Below are 22093 nucleotides of genomic sequence, written 5' to 3' on the forward strand. Positions count from 1 at the left end.
CAAACATGTCTAAATATAAATTAACAGCTAATCATCTCAAGGCAATCATCATTTCTTATTACAAAATTTTCAAGCAGTGTAAGGGAGATAATAAAACATCTATATAGCAGTATGCTTTAAATGGAATTGTCTTACCTTCCTTACACAGCTTTTAAATTGTCCTTTAACCAGAAAACCCCTTGTTTTCCCTTTTTTGTCCCTAATTTGAGCCATAACCTCCCCCCCCCCCCCACACACACAAAAGGTCAAATAAAAATGGTGAGACTAACATTTACATCACAAAATATTGCCATACATCAAATATAGTTGACCTGCATATAGTATTAGATAAAAAGATCAAAACTCAAAAACTGAACTTGACCACCGAACCATGAAAATGAGGTCAAAATCAGCTCACACCTGCCAGCTAGGCAAGTAGTATTTTGCACAAGAGGAAAAAAATAATTCTGTATCTATAAATGAATAAAGAAAACATATTAAAACTGAAACAGCTGTTTTTGTTGTTATAGTTTAATTGTATTCTCAGTTATGAATTGAACAATATAAACTAAAACATATAAAGGAAATAGAGCATCAACGCGACGCAACAAATGACATTAAAAAAAAATAAAAAAATGTGATGCTATCCAAAATTTCATGGGAGAACACTGCAAGTATACCTTATAATCATACCATACACCAAATATAGTAGACCTATTGCATACAATGTAAGAAAAACACACCAAAACACCAAAACTTAACTATAACCACTGAACTATGCAAAAGAGGGCAAGGCCAGATGACAACTGCCAGTTTGGATTGAACATCTTACAGTCCTTCCATATACCAAATATACTAGATCTATTACTTATAGTATTTGAGATATGGACTTGACCACTGAAATTTAAACTTGTTCACTGAACCATGAAAATGAGGTAAAGGAGTAGAGAGCATCCAGGTCTTCAACCTTCTAAATTATAAAGCTTTTAAGTAAACTTACACCACCACAGCTTAATCACTTAATCACACAAGTTCTACAACAAAAGTTGCAGGCTCAACAAAAATGACATCATTGATATTTTTAGAACAGATAAAAGATTCCTGCACCTTGCAAAAGTTATGAAATTGTTATGAGTATTTTGTAACTTGAATATATGAGTATATATTGCATTGATGAGTTTCTGGAAATGTTCATGGATAGTATAGATGGAATTTTATGATCAATACACTTTATTTTGAGTATTTCAAAAGTAGTAATTAACCTTAGAAAGATATAGTTATCCAGTCAGTACCATAAGATTTTGATTGCATTTCATGCAATCTTTACCATGTCTACCAAAAAAGAATATTAACAAGAATGTGTCCTCAGTACACGAATGCCCCACTCACATTATCATTTTCTATGTTCAGTGGACCCTGAAATTAGGGTAAAATCTCTAATTGGGCATTAAAATTAGAAAGATCATATCATAGGCAACATGTGTACTAAGTTTGAAGTCGATTGGACTTCAACTTCATCAAAAACTACCTTGACCAAAAACTTTAACCTGAGGCGGGACAGACGGACGGACGAAGGGACGAATGGACGCACAGACCAGAAAACATAATGCCCCTCTACTATCGTAGGTGGGGCATATAAAGTTCTCAACTACAGAAAATGAATAAAATATAAAGATGAGAGTTTATGTTTGTTTTATTTTCTTTGGACTACTAGGGGTTTCAGCGGAGTCTGTTGTTCCAGTGGTCTCGGCAGAGTCTGTTGATTGTCTCTTTTTCAATCCTTTCATTTTTCTTGTCTGTAATTTACCCAAGTCCTGTTTTGTCATATGAATTCTTCCTAGTTTACTTCCAAAGGCATCCTGGGAAATATTCTTTTTCTTTCTTGGCTAAAAAAAATTAAATTAAAATAATTATTGAGCAGTTATTTTTGAGATATAGTATCATGTCATGTCTAAATTTCATCTTCCTTATCAATTTTAGAAAGATAAGAAGTTTCCTATATTTCTGAGATATGATTTTATTTGTTCGACTAAGTGGTGTATCTTATGTTTTCAAAAAGGGTTTAAGGGCTCATTTGTCATTGTTTCTGAACATTTATAACTAACACAGTTGTGTGGTAGGTAATTGATATGGTCCCCAGCCAAGTCATACTCAAACTTATATATAGGTATTTGCTCTTATTCAGTCTGGTTTTAGAGAATTACTATTGTCTCTCTAGGTACTTTCAGGGTTTGTTTATATCAACACTTGGAGGCTATTTCAAGTCTTCTCATTAATAAGTCTAAAAGAAAGAGTGCTCTCAACAAGCTCTATTCTTAGTGTTTTCATTGACTAACCTTAGCCTCTCTAGGTACTTTCAGGGCTTGTTTATATAAATCATCAGAGGCTATTTTGGTTCTCCTCATTACAAGGTCTAAAGAAGGACCCATCTCTGCAAGTTCTATTCTTGGTGTTCTGCTACCAGACTTTTTCAACATGATCCTGGAGAAAAATTGATTGTTAAATCAAATAATGTATATTTTGTTATGTTACAATCATTTCTAGATACATAATTTTAGAATTATATTAAAGTCATTATTCATTATAAAGAATGTCCGTTTTATAAAAGAGGAAGATTACACACTTCAAAATTCAACCAAGTGAGAGAAAAAAATAATGTAATATTTAGAAAGTTATGTAATACCCTATAATTGTAGAATACTGCCGTTAGTTTTTTCGTTTGAATTGTTTTACATTGTCTTATCAGGGCCTTTTATAGCTGACTATGCGGTATGGGCTTTGCTCATTGTTGAAGGCTGTACGGTGACCTATAGTTGTTAATGTTTTTGTCATTTTGGTCTTTTGTGGATAGTTGTCTCATTAGCAATCATACCAAATCTTCTTTTTTATATTGATACTTATTGGAGCTAAACTCTTGAAATAAAGATTACTATTTATATTATTATTGGAGTTCTTGCTCAAAACAAAAACACATGTTATTTCAGTTTTAAATTAATATTAACATAATTGTGTATTGAAAAAAAACAAAATATTAAGTGGTAGAACTTTTTTTTATTTAAAAGTCTTTTTATTTAAAAGTCTATAAATCAAAGAATGATATGTCCCCCATTTTACATCTTTGCACTGGTTGTAGGCCACTTAGTAGCTGAACTTGACATGCCATGTCAGTTAATTGCAGGCCAATTAGAAGCTATTGGTACTAAAACCCTTATCCCTTACCCAAGCCATGTGATTGTTAGGCATTAAGTTGCTAAGTACTCAATCAACAATATAAGTCATGTGAGTAATTGATCATTACTTGTAATTTCTGAGAAGGATCTTGTCTTTTATAGCTGTCACACTGATAACATGTTCAACACCTGCTAATCTGATATTCTTTACTGAAGGTCCTCGGAAGAAATCTGAAATTATAAGGTTTGTTTTTCAATATTTAAGGTGATGATGGTAAACTTATGTCTTCTTTACTTTTAATATTTAATGTGATAATCTTAGCAATATAATAAAACATTCCCTAATCTACGCAATAAAATAAAGCATTCCCTAATCTAAGGAATATTCCATCGATATGATAGGAATGGTTGTAGGTCATTTGTGATTGAAAGTCCATTTGATGTATGCAAAAATATTTACAGAACAGAATCATTCTGTGAAATAGACTGTGAAAATGGGGTAAAAACGCTAATTTGGCATTAAAATTAGAAAGATCATATCATAGAAAATATGTGTTCTAAGTTTCAAGTTGATTGGACTTCAACTTCATCAAAAACTACCTCGACCAAAAACTTTAACCTGAAGCAGGCAAACATCGAATAACCTAACTGAGGAACAATCAGCCTAATGGACGCACAGACCAGAAAACATAATGGCCATAAATGGGGCATAAAAGTATGTTTGGATGCATGCAATGTTCATGAAATAGTTCATGTGCTATAATTCTGTCAAAACCAGTTAACTGGAAGGAGACTTAAACTTAATATGTAAGTCACTATTGAACAAATAAAGTTCAAATTCAGCTTCAGTTCAAAAACTGTTACATACAAAGTTCAGTCCAAGTTAAATGTGTATGCAATTTCAAAGACCTGCGGCTGTCATTCCTCAAAAAGTCGGTAAAAAACAGAAACCTTTTTTATCTGTAGATAATTATCTTACACAAGTTCACTTACCAATGAAGAGGTTTTTTATCTGTAGATAATTATCTTACACAAGTTAACTTACCAATGAAGAGGTTTTTTTATCTGTAGATAATTATTTTACACAAGTTAACTTACCAATGAAGAGGTTTTTATCTGTAGATAATTATCTTACACAAGTTAACTTACCAATGAAGAGGTTTTTTATCTGTAGATAATTATCTTACACAAGTTAACTTACCAATGAAGAGGTTTTTTATCTGTAGATAATTATCTTACACAAGTTAACTTACCAATGAAGAGGTTTTTTATCTGTAGATAATTATCTTACACAAGTTAACTTACCAATGAAGAGGTTTTTATCTGTAGATAATTATCTTACACAAGTTAACTTACCAATGAAGAGGTTTTTATCTGTAGATAATTATCTTACACAAGTTAACTTACCAATGAAGAGGTTTTTTATCTGTAGATAATTATCTCACACAAGTTAACTTACCAATGAAGAGGTTTTTATCTGTAGATAATTATCTTACACAAGTTAACTTACCAATGATCTTACACAAGTTAACTTACCAATGATCTTACACAAGTTAACTTACCAATGAAGAGGTTTTTTATCTGTAGATAATTATCTTACACAAGTTAACTTACCAATGAAGAGGTTTTTTATCTGTAGATAATTATCTTACACAAGTTCACTTACCAATGAAGAGGTTTTTTATCTGTAGATAATTATCTTACACAAGTTAACTTACCAATGAAGAGGTTTTTATCTGTAGATAATTATCTTACACAAGTTAACTTACCAATGAAGAGGTTTTTATCTGTAGATAATTATCTTACACAAGTTAACTTACCAATGAAGAGGTTTTTTATCTGTAGATAATTATCTCACACAAGTTAACTTACCAATGAAGAGGTTTTTATCTGTAGATAATTATCTTACACAAGTTAACTTACCAATGATCTTACACAAGTTAACTTACCAATGATCTTACACAAGTTAACTTACCAATGAAGAGGTTTTTTATCTGTAGATAATTATCTTACACAAGTTAACTTACCAATGAAGAGGTTTTTTATCTGTAGATAATTATCTTACACAAGTTCACTTACCAATGAAGAGGTTTTTTATCTGTAGATAATTATCTTACACAAGTTAACTTACCAATGAAGAGGTTTTTATCTGTAGATAATTATCTTACACAAGTTAACTTACCAATGAAGAGGTTTTTATCTGTAGATAATTATCTTACACAAGTTAACTTACCAATGAAGAGGTTTTTTATCTGTAGATAATTATCTCACACAAGTTAACTTACCAATGAAGAGGTTTTTATCTGTAGATAATTATCTTACACAAGTTAACTTACCAATGATCTTACACAAGTTAACTTACCAATGAAGAGGTTTTTTATCTGTAGATAATTATCTTACACAAGTTAACTTACCAATGAAGAGGTTTTTTATCTGTAGATAATTATCTTACACAAGTTAACTTACCAATGAAGAGGTTTTTACCTGTAGATAATTATCTTACACAAGTTAACTTACCAATGAAGAGGTTTTTATCTGTAGATAATTATCTTACACAAGTTAACTTACCAATGAAGAGGTTTTTTATCTGTAGATAATTATCTTACACAAGTTAACTTACCAATGAAGAGGTTTTTCCTTTTTTATCTGTAGATAATTATCTCACACAAGTTAACTTACCAATGAAGAGGTTTTTTTATCTGTAGATAATTATCTTACACAAGTTAACTTACCAATGAAGAGGTTTTTATCTGTAGATAATTATCTTACACAAGTTAACTTACCAATGAAGAGGTTTTTTATCTGTAGATAATTATCTTACACAAGTTAACTTACCAATGAAGAGGTTTTTATCTGTAGATAATTATCTTACACAAGTTAACTTACCAATGAAGAGGTTTTTTATCTGTAGATAATTATCTTACACAAGTTAACTTACCAATGAAGAGGTTTTTTATCTGTAGATAATTATCTTACACAAGTTCACTTACCAATGAAGAGGTTTTTATCTGTAGATAATTATCTTACACAAGTTAACTTACCAATGAAGAGGTTTTTTATCTGTAGATAATTATCTTACACAAGTTAACTTACCAATGAAGAGGTTTTTATCTGTAGATAATTATCTTACACAAGTTAACTTACCAATGAAGAGGTTTTTATCTGTAGATAATGATCTTACACAAGTTAACTTACCAATGAAGAGGTTTTTATCTGTAGATAATTATCTTACACAAGTTCACTTACCAATGAAGAGGTTTTTTATCTGTAGATAATTATCTTACACAAGTTCACTTACCAATGAAGAGGTTTTTATCTGTAGATAATTATCTTACACAAGTTAACTTACCAATGAAGAGGTTTTTCAGTCTTTTATGTTCTTTATCCTGTTCAAATAGTTCTCCTGTGAATATCAAACAAGGCTTGGTTCCATGAGAACACTTAGGACCCTGAAAATAAATTAAATCAAAGATAGTATTTGATATCAAGAGAACACTTAGGACCCTGCAAATAAGTTAAATCAAAGATAGTATTTGATATAAAGAGAACACTTAGGACCCTGTAAATAAGTTGAATCAAAGATAGTATTTGATATCAAGAGAACACTTAGGACCCTGCAAATAAATTAAATCAAAGATAGTATTTGATATCAAGAGAACACTTTTGGACCCTGCAAATAAATTAAATCAAAGATAGTATTTGATATAAAGAGAACACTTTTGGACCCTGGAAATAAATTACATCAAAAATAGTATTTGATATCAAGAGAACACTTAGGACTCTGTAAATAAGTTGAATCAAAGATAGTATTTGATATCAAGAGAACACTTAGGACCCTGCAAATAAGTTAAATCAAAGATAGTATTTGATATAAAGAGAACACTTAGGACCCTGTAAATAAGTTGAATCAAAGATAGTATTTGATATCAAGAGAACACTTAGGACCCTGCAAATAAATTAAATCAAAGATAGTATTTGATATCAAGAGAACACTTAGGACCCTGCAAATAAATTAAATCAAAGATAGTATTTGATATAAAGAGAACACTTTTGGACCCTGGAAATAAATTAAATCAAAAATAGTATTTGATATCAAGAGAACACTTAAAATTAGGACCCTGTAAATAAGTTAAATCAAAAATAGTATTTGATATCAAGAGAACACTTAAGACCCTGTAAATAAGTTAAATCAAAAATAGTATTTGATATCAAGAGAACACTTAAAATTAGGACCCTGTAAATAAGTTAAATCAAAAATAGTATTTGATATCAAGAGAACACTTATAATTAGGACCCTGTAAATAAGTTAAATCAAAAACAGTATTTGATATCAAGAGAACACTTAGGACCCTGTAAATAAATAAGTTAAATCAAAAGATCGTATTTGATATCAAGAGAACACTTAAAATTAGGACCCTGTAAATAAGTTAAATCAAAAATAGTATTTGATATCAAGAGAACACTTAGGACTCTGTAAATAAGTTAAATCAAAAATAGTATTTGATATCAAGAGAACACTTAGGACTCTGTAAATAAGTTAAATCAAAAATAGTATTTGATATCAAGAGAACACTTAGGACCCTGTAAATAAGTTGAATCAAAGATAGTATTTGATATCAAGAGAACACTTAGGACCCTGTAAATAAGTTGAATCAAAGATAGTATTTGATATCAAGAGAACACTTAGGACCCTGTAAATAAATTAAATCAAAGATAGTATTTGATATAAAGAGAACACTTAAAATTAGGACCCTGTAAATAAGTTAAATCAAAAATAGTATTTGATATCAAGAGAACACTTAGGACCCTGTAAATAAGTTGAATCAAAGATAGTATTTGATATCAAGAGAACACTTAGGACCCTGTAAATAAGTTGAATCAAAGATAGTATTTGATATCAAGAGAACACTTAGGACCCTGTAAATAAGTTGAATCAAAGATAGTATTTGATATCAAGAGAACACTTAGGACCCTGTAAATAAATAAGTTAAATCAAAAGATCGTATTTGATATCAAGAGAACACTTAAAATTAGGACCCTGTAAATAAGTTAAATCAAAAATAGTATTTGATATCAAGAGAACACTTAGGACTCTGTAAATAACTTAAATCAAAAATAGTATTTGATATCAAGAGAACACTTAGGACCCTGTAAATAAGTTGAATCAAAGATAGTATTTGATATCAAGAGAACACTTAGGACCCTGTAAATAAGTTGAATCAAAGATAGTATTTGATATCAAGAGAACACTTAGGACCCTGTAAATAAGTTAAATCAAAGATAGTATTTGATATAAAGAGAACACTTAGGACCCTGTAAATAAGTTAAATCAAAAATAGTATTTGATATCAAGAGAACACTTAGGACCCTGTAAATAAGTTGAATCAAAAATAGTATTTGATATCAAGAGAACACTTAGGACCCTGTAAATAAGTTGAATCAAAGATAGTATTTGATATCAAGAGAACACTTAGGACTCTGTAAATAAGTTAAATCAAAAATAGTATTTGATATCAAGAGAACACTTAGGACCCTGTAAATAAGTTGAATCAAAGATAGTATTTGATATCAAGAGAACACTTAGGACCCTGCAAATAAATTAAATCAAAGATAGTATTTGATATAAAGAGAACACTTTTGGACCCTGGAAATAAATTAAATCAAAAATAGTATTTGATATCAAGAGAACACTTAAAATTAGGACCCTGTAAATAAGTTAAATCAAAAATAGTATTTGATATCAAGAGAACACTTAAGACCCTGTAAATAAGTTAAATCAAAAATAGTATTTGATATCAAGAGAACACTTAGGACCCTGTAAATAAGTTAAATCAAAAGATAGTATTTGATATCAAGAGAACACTTAAAATTAGGACCCTGTAAATAAGTTAAATCAAAAATAGTATTTGATATCAAGAGAACACTTAAGACCCTGTAAATAAGTTAAATCAAAAATAGTATTTGATATAAAGAGAACACTTAGGACCCTGTAAATAAGTTAAATCAAAAATAGTATTTGATATCAAGAGAACACTTAGGACCCTGTAAATAAGTTAAATCAAAAGATAGTATTTGATATCAAGAGAACACTTAAAATTAGGACCCTGTAAATAAGTTAAATCAAAAATAGTATTTGATATCAAGAGAACACTTAGGACTCTGTAAATAAGTTAAATCAAAAATAGTATTTGATATCAAGAGAACACTTAAGACTCTGTAAATAAGTTAAATCAAAAATAGTATTTGATATCAAGAGAACACTTAGGACCCTGTAAATAAGTTGAATCAAAGATAGTATTTGATATCAAGAGAACACTTAGGACCCTGTAAATAAATAAGTTAAATCAAAAGATCGTATTTGATATCAAGAAAACACTTAAAATTAGGACCCTGTAAATAAGTTAAATCAAAAATAGTATTTGATATCAAGAGAACACTTAAGACCCTGTAAATAAGTTAAATCAAAAATAGTATTTGATATCAAGAGAACACTTAGGACCCTGTAAATAAGTTAAATCAAAAGATAGTATTTGATATCAAGAGAACACTTAAAATTAGGACCCTGTAAATAAGTTAAATCAAAAATAGTATTTGATATCAAGAGAACACTTATAATTAGGACCCTGTAAATAAGTTAAATCAAAAATAGTATTTGATATCAAGAGAACACTAAAGACTCTGTAAATAAGTTAAATCAAAAATAGTATTTGATATCAAGAGAACACTTAGGACTCTGTAAATAAGTTAAATCAAAAATAGTATTTGATATCAAGAGAACACTTAGGACCCTGTAAATAAGTTGAATCAAAGATAGTATTTGATATCAAGAGAACACTTAGGACCCTGTAAATAAATAAATTAAATCAAAAGATCGTATTTGATATCAAGAGAACACTTAAAATTAGGACCCTGTAAATAAGTTAAATCAAAAATAGTATTTGATATCAAGAGAACACTTAGGACTCTGTAAATAAGTTAAATCAAAAATAGTATTTGATATCAAGAGAACACTTAGGACTCTGTAAATAAGTTAAATCAAAAATAGTATTTGATATCAAGAGAACACTTAGGACCCTGTAAATAAGTTGAATCAAAGATAGTATTTGATATCAAGAGAACACTTAGGACCCTGTAAATAAGTTGAATCAAAGATAGTATTTGATATCAAGAGAACACTTAGGACTCTGTAAATAAATTAAATCAAAGATAGTATTTGATATCAAGAGAACACTTAGGACCCTGTAAATAAATTAAATCAAAAGATAGTATTTGATATCAAGAGAACACTTAGGACCCTGTAAATAAGTTAAATCAAAAATAGTATTTGATATCAAGAGAACACTTAGGACTCTGTAAATAAGTTAAATCAAAAATAGTATTTGATATCAAGAGAACACTTAGGACCCTGTAAATAAGTTAAATCAAAAGATAGTATTTGATATCAAGAGAATACTTGTTAAATCTAAGATGAATTTGATATCATAAAATCATAAACAAGGAACTTGTTAATTTCTAAATGTAAGTGAGTAAAGTCAAGATATGAGGCCGACTTAACCGTATCTGTTGCATCCTTTATCTCTAGTTCGATTGGATAGATGCGTTCAACATAGTCACCAAATTTTGAATTATTTAGTGAGAGAACTATAGTTCCTGAGAAGGATGCAACATAAAATTTTCATGGGAAGAACAGACAGAGATAAAATAGTATATCCCACTTTTTCACAGATTGTACATAATTATAAATAGATAGTAACCACATGTAATTTGAGGTTACAGGTCTGGTCGATTTCTTGTCACAGGATTAAAATTAATTATCGCTGCTTGTGTTTTTTTCCTTATGACTATGTTGTTGTCTTTCTTTGACTTATAAAAGACTGCCTGTCTTATATCTTAAGTCTCTTTCTTTGTTACAAAGGATAAACCTACCTCTATTTCAGCCATAGGTGTAAATTTATCCACACCCAACTCTATCATATCTAACACATGGAAATCAAATAATCGCCCTACAATATATAAAGTGAATGTGATAAAAGATGTAATAAAATCTTGCAAGAAAAGATATTTTAATGCAACTTGGATGTAACATTTTTTTTTATTTGACGGTCGCAAATCTCCGTTTTACTGTCTCCGCTATGCATTGCCAGTAAAACTGCATTTGCAACCGTCAAATCTCCGTTTTACTGTCTCCGCTATGCGTTGCCAGTAAAACTGCATTTGCGACCGTCAAATCTACAATTGACGGTGGCAACTCTTCAACTACAGTACTGTTATTCCTTAAGTGTACTTTATCACACCGCTGGTAAAATATCACGTTTTGATTGGTTTAACGCCGTCACGTGGTGACCCCATATGAGACTGTAGGGGGTTAGTAAATTTCATAGAAGTTTCATGACGCATTAATGGTGACGTCATCTATTAATGTTGTTGTGTTTCATTGTATTTTTTCAACATGACGCAGCAGAAAAGTCCAGCCTGCGATAAATTCGTTATACAGTTTTAAAACTACTGACCCCCTACGGGCCATAGAGGGTGAATAAAATCCATAGGAGATTCGGCCTCCCGCCTCACCCCTTATGAATTTTACTAACCCTCTATGGATCCGTAGGGGTCAGTAGCGAACCATATAACTTAAAGTATGGTGTAGCATATCTAACACAAAAATCCCATTCACACTTGATAGACCACAGCGTTATTATTGATTTTCTTTATTTTATAGTGGAGGATATATTTGTTATCAAAGCTATAAACATTTGATTTGCCGACATAATAGTGTATACAAAAATAATTATATATAAATAAGCAGTTGCAAAATCAACATTAAACATAGTAATACATAAATGGTTAAAAAGTAAAATTCATTTAGGGTGCAATCAACAGTTTTTATCTATGACGTCATATTTTGAGGGACCATCTATAATTGACCCTTAGTGGTGTTATAATGTTAATGAAGATACTTGTATAAAACTAGATATCATTAGAATCAGAATTTTCTCTAGTTTATAATGAAATAAAAATAAATTGTACTTTTAATAGTACCAAAAAGTTTTATCCAGAGAAAATGGGAAAAAACATTGCCTAATCTATGCATAAAAAACATTAAATCAGGCCATGTGCACACCCATGCAGACATGATACATGCACATTTTTCATATTCAAAACTGTATGAATTTCATAGGTTTTTACCTGGTCTTTCTAAAAATTTATGCTTCAGGCTACGTTCGCCTGCTCCGGAAAAAGCTACAGTGGGTGCAAATAAGTTTTGCACTTTTCAATGCTAAAAAAACAGGATGTTTACAGTTTGTCTCCCCTTAAAACATGTGTATTTAATCTAATTTTTAAAAATTATTTTAATCATTCAACCTGTTTTAATTGAAGCTAATTAACTTATTTTTACAATCAAATATAAAAAACATGATACTTTTTTACCAATTATGTTGATAAAAAGGGACTTCCCTCCAAGTCTATTTTTAGTCGGGGAATAACCCCTAGTTTTTTATACGAAACTGTTTATAGCACCCTTAGGCATCGATATCGACTATAAATACAAGTATGTACAGTTTAAAAATCTGTGTAATAAAAGATATGAAATAAAACAAATATGGTGATGCTAAAATGCAGTCTAGAGTTGACATCCTTCACTTGTACTGAAAATTCTGTATAGTGTTTTATGCATTAAATATTTCTGTTTTAATACTACATGTAATATCTACATGACCTTTGCACAAGATTTGAAACATAATCACAAAATTTTGGTGAATCCCTTTGACTTTGACTAATTCAGGTTAGACTGTAATACCATACCTAATACTAAGTTGTCAGGTCTTTTCTTTGAATGACAGCCAAACATAAATAATGAGGCATCAGATTTCTTGGAAAAAAATTCCTAAAACACATTTTAAAATCACACTGTAATGAAACAAACATCTAACTTACTTAGTCATTCTGATGAGAGCTTAAACAAACTAATAATACAATGTACAAGTTAGATTTCATATAATTGTTGTCCAACAGTTAAATTTGAAGAAGCCAACAATCGCCCTATCTTTCAGACTTTATCCAAATATTCAGTGTTTTCTGTTCAGACATTTTTCAAAGCGTTCATTGATTTCTGATCAGACATTATGTGAAACGTTCATTGTTTTCTGTTCAGATATAATCCAAAGCGTACATTGTTTTCTGTTCAGACATTTTATAAAGTGTTCATTGTTTTCTGTTCAGACATTATCCAAAGCATTCATTGTTTTCTGTTCAGACATTATCCAAAGCATTCATTGTTTTCTGTTCAGACATTATCCAAAGTGTTCATTGTTTTCTGTTCAGACATTATCCCCAAAGTGTTCATTGTTTTCTGTTCAGACATTATCCCCAAAGTATTCATTGTTTTCTGTTCAGACATTATCCAAAGTATTTATTGTTTTCTGTTCAGACATTATCCCCAAAGCGTTCATTGTTTTCTGTTCAGACATTATCCCCAAAGTATTCATTGTTTTCTGTTCAGACATTATCCAAAGTATTCATTGTTTTCTGTTCAGACATTATCCAAAGTGTTCATTGTTTTCTGTTCAGACATTATCCAAAGTGTTCATTGTTTTCTGTTCAGACATTATCCCCAAAGTATTCATTGTTTTCTGTTCAGACATTATCCAAAGAATTCATTGTTTTCTGTTCAGACATTATCCCTAAAGCGTTCATTGTTTTCTGTTCAGACATTATCCCCAAAGTATTCATTGTTTTCTGTTCAGACATTATCCAAAGCGTTCATTGTTTTCTGTTCAGACATTATCCAAAGTATTCATTGTTTTCTGTTCAGACATTATCCAAAGCGTTCATTGTTTTCTGTTCAGACATTATCCAAAGTGTTCAGTGTTTTCTGTTCAGACATAATCCAAAGCGTTCATTGTTTTCTGTTCAGATATTATCCAAAGTATTCATTGTTTTCTGTTCAGACATTATCCAAAGCATTCATTGTTTTCTGTTCAGACATTATCCAAAGCGTTCATTGTTTTCTGTTCAGACATAATCCAAAGTGTTCAGTGTTTTCTGTTCAGACATAATCCAAAGCGTTCATTGTTTTCTGTTCAGACATTTACAAAGTGTTCATAGTTTTCTGTTCAGACATTATCCAAAGTGTTCATTGTTTTCTGTTCAGACATTATCCCCAAAGTATTCATTGTTTTCTGTTCAGACATTATCCAAAGTATTAATTGTTTTCTGTTCAGACATTATCCCCAAAGCGTTCATTGTTTTCTGTTCAGACATTATCCCCAAAGTATTCATTGTTTTCTGTTCAGACATTATCCAAAGTATTCATTGTTTTCTGTTCAGACATTATCCAAAGTGTTCATTGTTTTCTGTTCAGACATTATCCCCAAAGTGTTCATTGTTTTCTGTTCAGACATTATCCCCAAAGTATTCATTGTTTTCTGTTCAGACATTTTACAAAGTGTTCATTGTTTTCTGTTCAGACATTATCCAAAGCATTCATTGTTTTCTGTTCAGACATAATCCAAAGCATTCATTGTTTTTTGTTTAGACATTATCCAAAGCATTCATTGTTTTCTGTTCAGACATTATCCCAAGGTTCATTGTTTTCTGTTCAGACAATCTTAGTCATTGTTTTCTTGTTAAATCAGAGGTTGTTTTTTACAGTTGCCATGTGAACTAATGTTTAATTGTTTAATTTACAATTGAACTGGTCAAGTAAGAATCAAGGAAACTAGTTTAACCCAACCACATGTAATGCCTCTGCATAGTTTTGCTGGTTTTTATTTCTTCAAGGATGAGTTGGTTCTGTTTATTGTGATGTGATATTTTTTTGATACTTTGATGTTATATTTTCTTTCATGAACAGGTGACTGATGTCACTATATTTGGTTGGTTCAGTTAAAAATCAATATTTCCAGGCATTTAGTATTTGTGTATCTCCATTTCCCAAAGGAACAGGTCTAATGGTTAGTTCAGTCTACTTTTGATTGCTTCAATTTTGTTCTAAAATATTAACACCGTTTCCATGATCATATTATTGTTGATTATATTATAACCGTTGATAACTTACCAATGGTGTTTCATCTTCAAATGGTCGCAATATATTTTTTCTGAAATTGAAAAAAAGCAAGTCAAGTAAATAAATAAAAACACATTCATAGCCTTTAACATGTAAGGAAAACCATGAAAACAGGGAATTTAACCAATTCAATGAACACTAACTTATAATTAAACATATAATTATAACCTGTACATCTATGTGATCATGGTGATATAAACAGGTTTATTTCTGGCTTGTGGTTTGAAATCTTTATTTAGCATAGAATGATAGGAGGGGACAGGCCATTACTTGTTCTCCTCCTGACAAATATATGGTGAACAAGAAAATTATTTTTATCTGTCATGACTTTTAACATGGTTCAGTATTCATGTAGTACATGTTATGCTAATATAGACTTATTAATTCTTAAAGCTTCTGAGAATCAGTGTATTTAATTAATTAATACATTTAATCAGCTAAAACATTAACTGCTGCATTAATCATATATTTCTGTCACTTCTTGTCTCAAACAATCACTATTTAGTGATTATTACAACATCATACAGAATAACTGATATACTAATCGTGATTACTACGGTACAACATCATACAGAATTACTGATTTACTAATCGTGATTACTACGGTACAACATCATACAGAATTACTGATTTACTAATCATGATTACTACGGTACAAAATCATACAGAATTACTGATTTACTAATCATGATTACTACCGTACAACATCATAAAGAATTACTGATTTACTAATCATGATTACTACGGTACAACATCATACAGAATTACTGATTTACTAATCATGATTACTACGGTACAACATCATACAGAATTACTGATTTACTAATCATGATTACCACGGTACAACATTATACAGAATTACTGATTTACTAATCATGTTTACCACTGTACAACATTATACAGAATTACTGATTTACTAATCATGATTACTACGGTACAACATCATACAGATTTAACTGATTTACTAATCATGATTACCACGGTACAACATCATACAGAATTACTGATTTACTAATCATGATTACTACGGTACAACATCATACAGAATTACTGATTTACTAATCATGTTTACCACAGTACAACATTATACAGAATTACTGATTTACTAATCATGATTACCATGGTACAACATCATACAGAATTACTGATTTACTAATCATGTTTACCACGGTACAACATTATACAGAATTACTGATTTACTAATCATGATTACTGCGGTACAACATCATACAGAATTACTGATTTACTAATCATGTTTACCACGGTACAACATCATACAGAATTACTGATTTACTAATCATGATTACTACCGTACAACATCATAAAGAATTACTGATTTACTAATCATGTTTACCACGGTACAACATCATACAGAATTACTGATTTACTAATCATGTTTACCACGGTACAACATCATACAGAATTACTGATTTACTAATCATGATTACTACGGTACAACATCATACAGAATTACTGATTTACTAATCATGATTACTACCGTACAACATCATAAAGAATTACTGATTTACTAATCATGTTTACCACGGTACAACATCATACAGAATTACTGATTTACTAATCATGTTTACCACGGTACAACATCATACAGAATTACTGATTTACTAATCATGATTACTACGGTACAACATCATACAGAATTACTGATTTACTAATCATGATTACTACCGTACATCATAAAGAATTACTGATTTACTAATCATGTTTACCACGGTACAACATTATACAGAATTATTGATTTACTAATCATGATTACTACGGTACAACATCATACAGAATTACTGATTTACTAATCATGTTTACCACGGTACAACATTATACAGAATTACTGATTTACTAATCATGATTACTACGGTACAACATCATACAGAATTACTGATTTACTAATCATGTTTACCACGGTACAACATCAAACAGAATTACTGATTTACTAATCATGATTACTACGGTACAACATCATACAGAATTACTGATTTACTAATCATGATTATTACGGTACAACATCATACAGAATTACTGATTTACTAATCATGTATACCACGGTACAACATTATACAGAATTACTGATTTACTAATCATGATTACTACGGTACAACATCATACAGAATTACTGATTTACTAATCATGATTACTACGGTACAACATCATACAGAATTACTGATTTACTCATTGTGATTACTGATTTACTAATCATGATTACTACGGTACAACATCATACAGAATTACTGATTTACTCATCGTGATTACTGATTTACTAATCATAATTACTACGGTACAACATCATACAGAATTACTGATTTACTAATCATGATTACTACGTTGAAACATCATACAGAATTACTGATTTACTAATCATGATTACTACAGTGAAACATCATACAGAATTACTGATTTACTAATCATGATTACTACGGTACATCATACAGAATTTATCAATTACTGATTTACTAATCATGCTAATAGTTTACCTTTTATACATCACTGCATGAGGTTTCTTTAACATGTACTGAAATACAAATAATCATAAGAAATTATATACAGTAGTATTCTAATGTTATCAGTTTCTTTGTTTTAGTTATAACAATTTGACATCTGAATATTCCTTTATTTCTGATATAGTACAAGTATGATAAAAGTTATGCATGGCAATCTCTTACTTATGATTTTATCTGTGATAAGTTATAAAAGTTTAATTCACATGACAGTTTGGGCCAAGTGAGCTAAACCAAGAATTACCTTCTCAAGCAAAGTATAAATCTCTGATTAATCACTTCAAGTTCAACTTATTATTTTTGTGACATAATTCAGTTATATCTTTTTTCAACCATTAAGGATGTTGTAACATAATTCAAGATCTATCTTTCACCAATACCTTCGGCTGTTTTCTTCTCTTTGGTCGGGTTGTTGTCTCTTAGACTCATTCACCATTTCATTCTCAATTTTATTATAGTTCTGTGATATAGTTACTATAGTTTGGTCTCTTACAAATATCTTTAACATGGAAATTAGTATGGCGTTCATTATCACTGAACTAGTATATATTTGTTTAGGGGCCAGCTGAAGGACGTCTCCAGGTGTGGGAATTTCTCGTTACATTAAAGACCTGTAGGTGACCTTCTGCTGTTGTTTTTTTATTTGGTCGGGTTGTTGTCTCTTTGACACATTCCCCATTTCCATTCTCAATTTTATATATATGGTATCACTATGTATAGTAATTTATCTTTTATATCCTTAAAGTTGGTTATGGCAATTTTATGTATTATCTCTTACTAATATCTTAATCTTGGATATATAGTAGTTTAGCTTTAATTTCTTACTAGTTCCTTTAAAATCTGTGACACAGTAATACTGGTATTTCCACCTTTGATAAACATGGATGATTTTGTATTTTCTGTAATCTTGCCATCTCTGTTCTCTAAAAATCTTCTTCCTTTTTGTGTCTTAGGCTTTCTGTATTAAAAAAACATATATGTACAAATGTAGTGCATTTCAGTAACTGTTAGTAGTCCTTTATTAACTGGTGTATTATTATCATTTCCCTTAGTTTCTTCTGTTACCTATTCTGAAATTGGACTCAGATTTTTATTAAGCTGAGTTTAACTGTGCATATTGCTTTGCATTTGTTTATTCTGCCTTTGCTAGAAGTAAAGTGGGAGGGTTGAGATCTCACAAAACGTGTTTAACCCTGCCACATATTAGTTTATTTATATGTTTCTGAGTTAAGTGTCTACTGAAATGTAACTGAACTAGTACAAATTTTGTTTAGGGGCCAGCTGAAGCCCAACTAGAGTTGTTGGATTTTCTTGATATGTTCAAGACCCATTTTTGGCCATGGGCTCTTTTCTGCTTTTTGGTTGGGTTGTTGTCTCTATGATACATTCCCCATTTCCATTTTATATTTTATATTTTATTTACCCAAAAGTTCATTATTTTGTCTTTTATCGTTATCAATGTGAATTACTTAAATATAATATTCAAGTGATTAATTCAACAATTCAGAAGATTAAAAGTCCAAATATCTACAGAAAACAGAAAGGAAGAGTCTTACAACACCCCACTTTTTGAACTCCGCTGACCCTCATGGACACTTCAAATATACTTTTTTCCATTTTTTCTTCTTCTAACTCTTTTATAAAATAGTTGTACCAATAATAAAAGAGAAAAATATCAAAATCTAACCAATGAACAGATATCCAGGATACTTGAACTGATTACTATAAATTATGAATATATTTGAATTTTATAACACACACAATCATGACAATGTAATCCGGAAAGTGATGAATCTGCAGACGTTTTTCCTCATATTGATTTTCGATTTTAACATAAAAATGATGCCCATAAAAATTGGAAAATTGTTTCATTATAAGTAATTTAATTTATTTTATCGTATTATTGTATAATATCATAGTTTTTCTTAGTGGTAGGTGGTATTTGAGGTGTTCGGCGGCGTTCTGTGGTGTGCAGTGGTGTTCGGTGGTGAAAAGACCCACCCGCTTGTGACCTTAGATTTTGTGTGTGTTTTGTCAAGAAAATGAATGAGTTTATCAAAGTATATATAGGCATGGCAAAGGCGGAGTTAGAGGGGGCATGTGCCTATCTATCTCTATCTTCATATTTCTGAGTACTAGTAGGCAGTCAATGGGCCCCCACTTATGAAAAATTCTGGATCCGCCACTGCATTGTTTTCAGAGATAAGTGTGTGTGATGTATTGTTCAGACACAAATCAAAACAAATAAACCTTTGATATGACTTGATGTATGTGTGAACAGTGTAAAGGTTAAAACACCTAGTACATGTATTGATAAGTATTCTGTATTTTTCTAAACTATCTGTCTGTATCTGTATCTGTATCGTTACGTCGAAGGTACCAATACTGGCTTTTACTCGACGGGAGAGAGAGCGCCTATTGACCGTGTTGGAGAGCTGTTTTGAAGCTCTCAACTGACTTGGCGCACACTGCTGCTTCTTCCAGTTGGTTCCAATGAATAACAGTCTTGACAAAGAACGAGTTCTTAAATTGTTCAGTTTTACAGTTTGTAGTATCAATTGCCTTTGAGTTGTTTTTAACTGAGTTGGTAACTATGTTTGTGCTCTCAAAGTCTACAAAGCGTGTAGGTTTGATTGTCCTTTTGGTTTTGCTTTTTACCAAAAATTCGTCAGGTTTGATAGCTGGGACCAAACCCTCAACCACTTTGTACAGAAATACCAGTCTTTGGCTTGTTCTTCTGGACTGTAGGTTTTCAAGTTCCAGCACTGTTAGCATTTTGGTGACCGATCCCTCTTCTCTTGATTTATAATCCCCTGTGATGAAACGGGCTGCTCTTCTTTGGATTCTTTCTAATTGGTTGATGTTGTTTGATGTATATGGGTCCCATACAATTGCCCCATATTCCATCGTAGATCGCACCAATGAAATGTATGCTGTTTTCTTGCAGTCTTTTGGGCAGAATCTTAGGTTGCGTCTAAGAAAGCCTAGTGTAGAATTCGCTTTCTTAGTTACATTTGAAATGTGGGTGGTCCATTTCAGATCGTCCGATATCTGTAGACCCAGGTATGGGTTGTGTTTGACCTGTTGGAGTATGTGTCCATCAAGGGTATAGAACTTCTGACTTTTGTTCTTAATGCTCAAGATGTAACATTTCTTTGCGTTGAAGCGCATACCCCAGTCTTTGGCCCATTTTTCTAGGCTAACCAGATCTTGTTTTAACAGTGTGTGGTCTCGTTGAGTTTTTATATTTCTGTATAGCAGACAATCATCAGCAAAAAGTCTAACAGTTGATTTTACTGAGTCCGGGAGATCATTGATATGACAGAGGAAGAGAAGGGGTCCGAGTACGGTTCCTTGTGGCACTCCTGAGTCCACTGTAACTTCTTCCGATTCCTCTCCATCAATGACAACCTTCATCCTTCTCTGAGTTAGAAACATTTCTAGCCATTTATTCAGTGGTCCTCTCACACCATATTCGTCTAGTTTGTGTAGGAGTTTGTTGTGTGGCACTGTGTCAAATGCTTTTGAAAAGTCCAGGATAGCAACATCAATTTGGTTTCCAGCATCGTGTGATTTCATGAAGTCGTGCAGTGTGACTAGTAGCTGTGTCTCACACGAGTATCCGGATCTGAATCCATGGTTGAGTGATGTTAGTACCCTGTGCTTGTCTAGATGGTTTAGTATGTGCTTACAGATGATATGTTCAAGTACTTTGCACGGCACAGATGTTAGTGATACAGGTCTATAATTTTCTGGTGCATGTTTATCTCCTTTTTTAAAGACGCTCGAGATGTTAGCCTTTAACCAGTCTCTTGGCAGTTCTCCAGTATTTATTGACTTTTGGTATATTATTGAGAGTCCTGGTGCAAGTTGTTTTGAGCACTCCTTGAGGATTCTATTAGGTATACCGTCTGGTCCTGAAGCTTTTGATGGGTTTAGTTGCCTGAGTAGTTTTTCGACTCCTTCATGTTTTATTTCAAGGAATGGGATTGAGATCTTTATGTGCTTTGTTGTTTTCGGCAATGTTTTGTCGTTGTCCTTTGTAAATACTGATTTTTACTGTTGTATCAGTAAAACTAAAGCTAAAGCCTATGTTCATTAGCCTATGATCTAAAACTGTTAAACAATAAATGATAAAAAGAAAATCGACTTTCAAGTGTGTTCATTTTTATCCTGATAATAATATTTCATAACCTACACTACTCTTTGCATGACCATTTTTACTGTCTTGCAGTGTCTGTTTCTTGTTTACAAATTTTCCACGTGTGAATCTAATGTTAGACACAACTTCGGTAAGACGTGCAAAACAACTTCCGGATTAGACTTGACTTAAGTAAATCTGGCTAAAAAATAATATTTTAACAAAAACA

At 31.1% G+C, this 22093-nt stretch overlaps 1 protein-coding gene across 2 annotated transcripts; it reads right to left on the bottom strand.

The window, feature by feature from the left end:
• Nucleotides 1-1654: 1654 nt before the first annotated feature.
• LOC134688593 (ribosome production factor 2 homolog) lies at nucleotides 1655-22016 on the bottom strand. Of its 2 annotated transcripts, none has more exons than XM_063549401.1 (10): nucleotides 21922-22016; nucleotides 18549-18681; nucleotides 17700-17737; nucleotides 15205-15244; nucleotides 12951-13032; nucleotides 11076-11152; nucleotides 6499-6598; nucleotides 3278-3380; nucleotides 2316-2460; nucleotides 1655-1865 (listed from the first exon to the last, which is right to left on the bottom strand). In XM_063549401.1, exons 1-10 carry the CDS (start codon nucleotides 21939-21941, stop codon nucleotides 1662-1664), a joined length of 942 nt encoding a protein of 313 aa, XP_063405471.1. In that variant the 5' UTR covers nucleotides 21942-22016; the 3' UTR covers nucleotides 1655-1661. The 2 variants fall into 2 exon arrangements, with proteins under 2 accessions (XP_063405471.1, XP_063405472.1); XM_063549402.1 differs by having other exon boundaries at nucleotides 21918-22006.
• Between the last annotated feature and the right edge of the window lie 77 nt (nucleotides 22017-22093).

The sequence above is a fragment of the Mytilus trossulus genome, chromosome 10 (assembly GCF_036588685.1).
Source record: "Mytilus trossulus isolate FHL-02 chromosome 10, PNRI_Mtr1.1.1.hap1, whole genome shotgun sequence".
NCBI lineage: Eukaryota > Metazoa > Mollusca > Bivalvia > Mytilida > Mytilidae > Mytilus > Mytilus trossulus.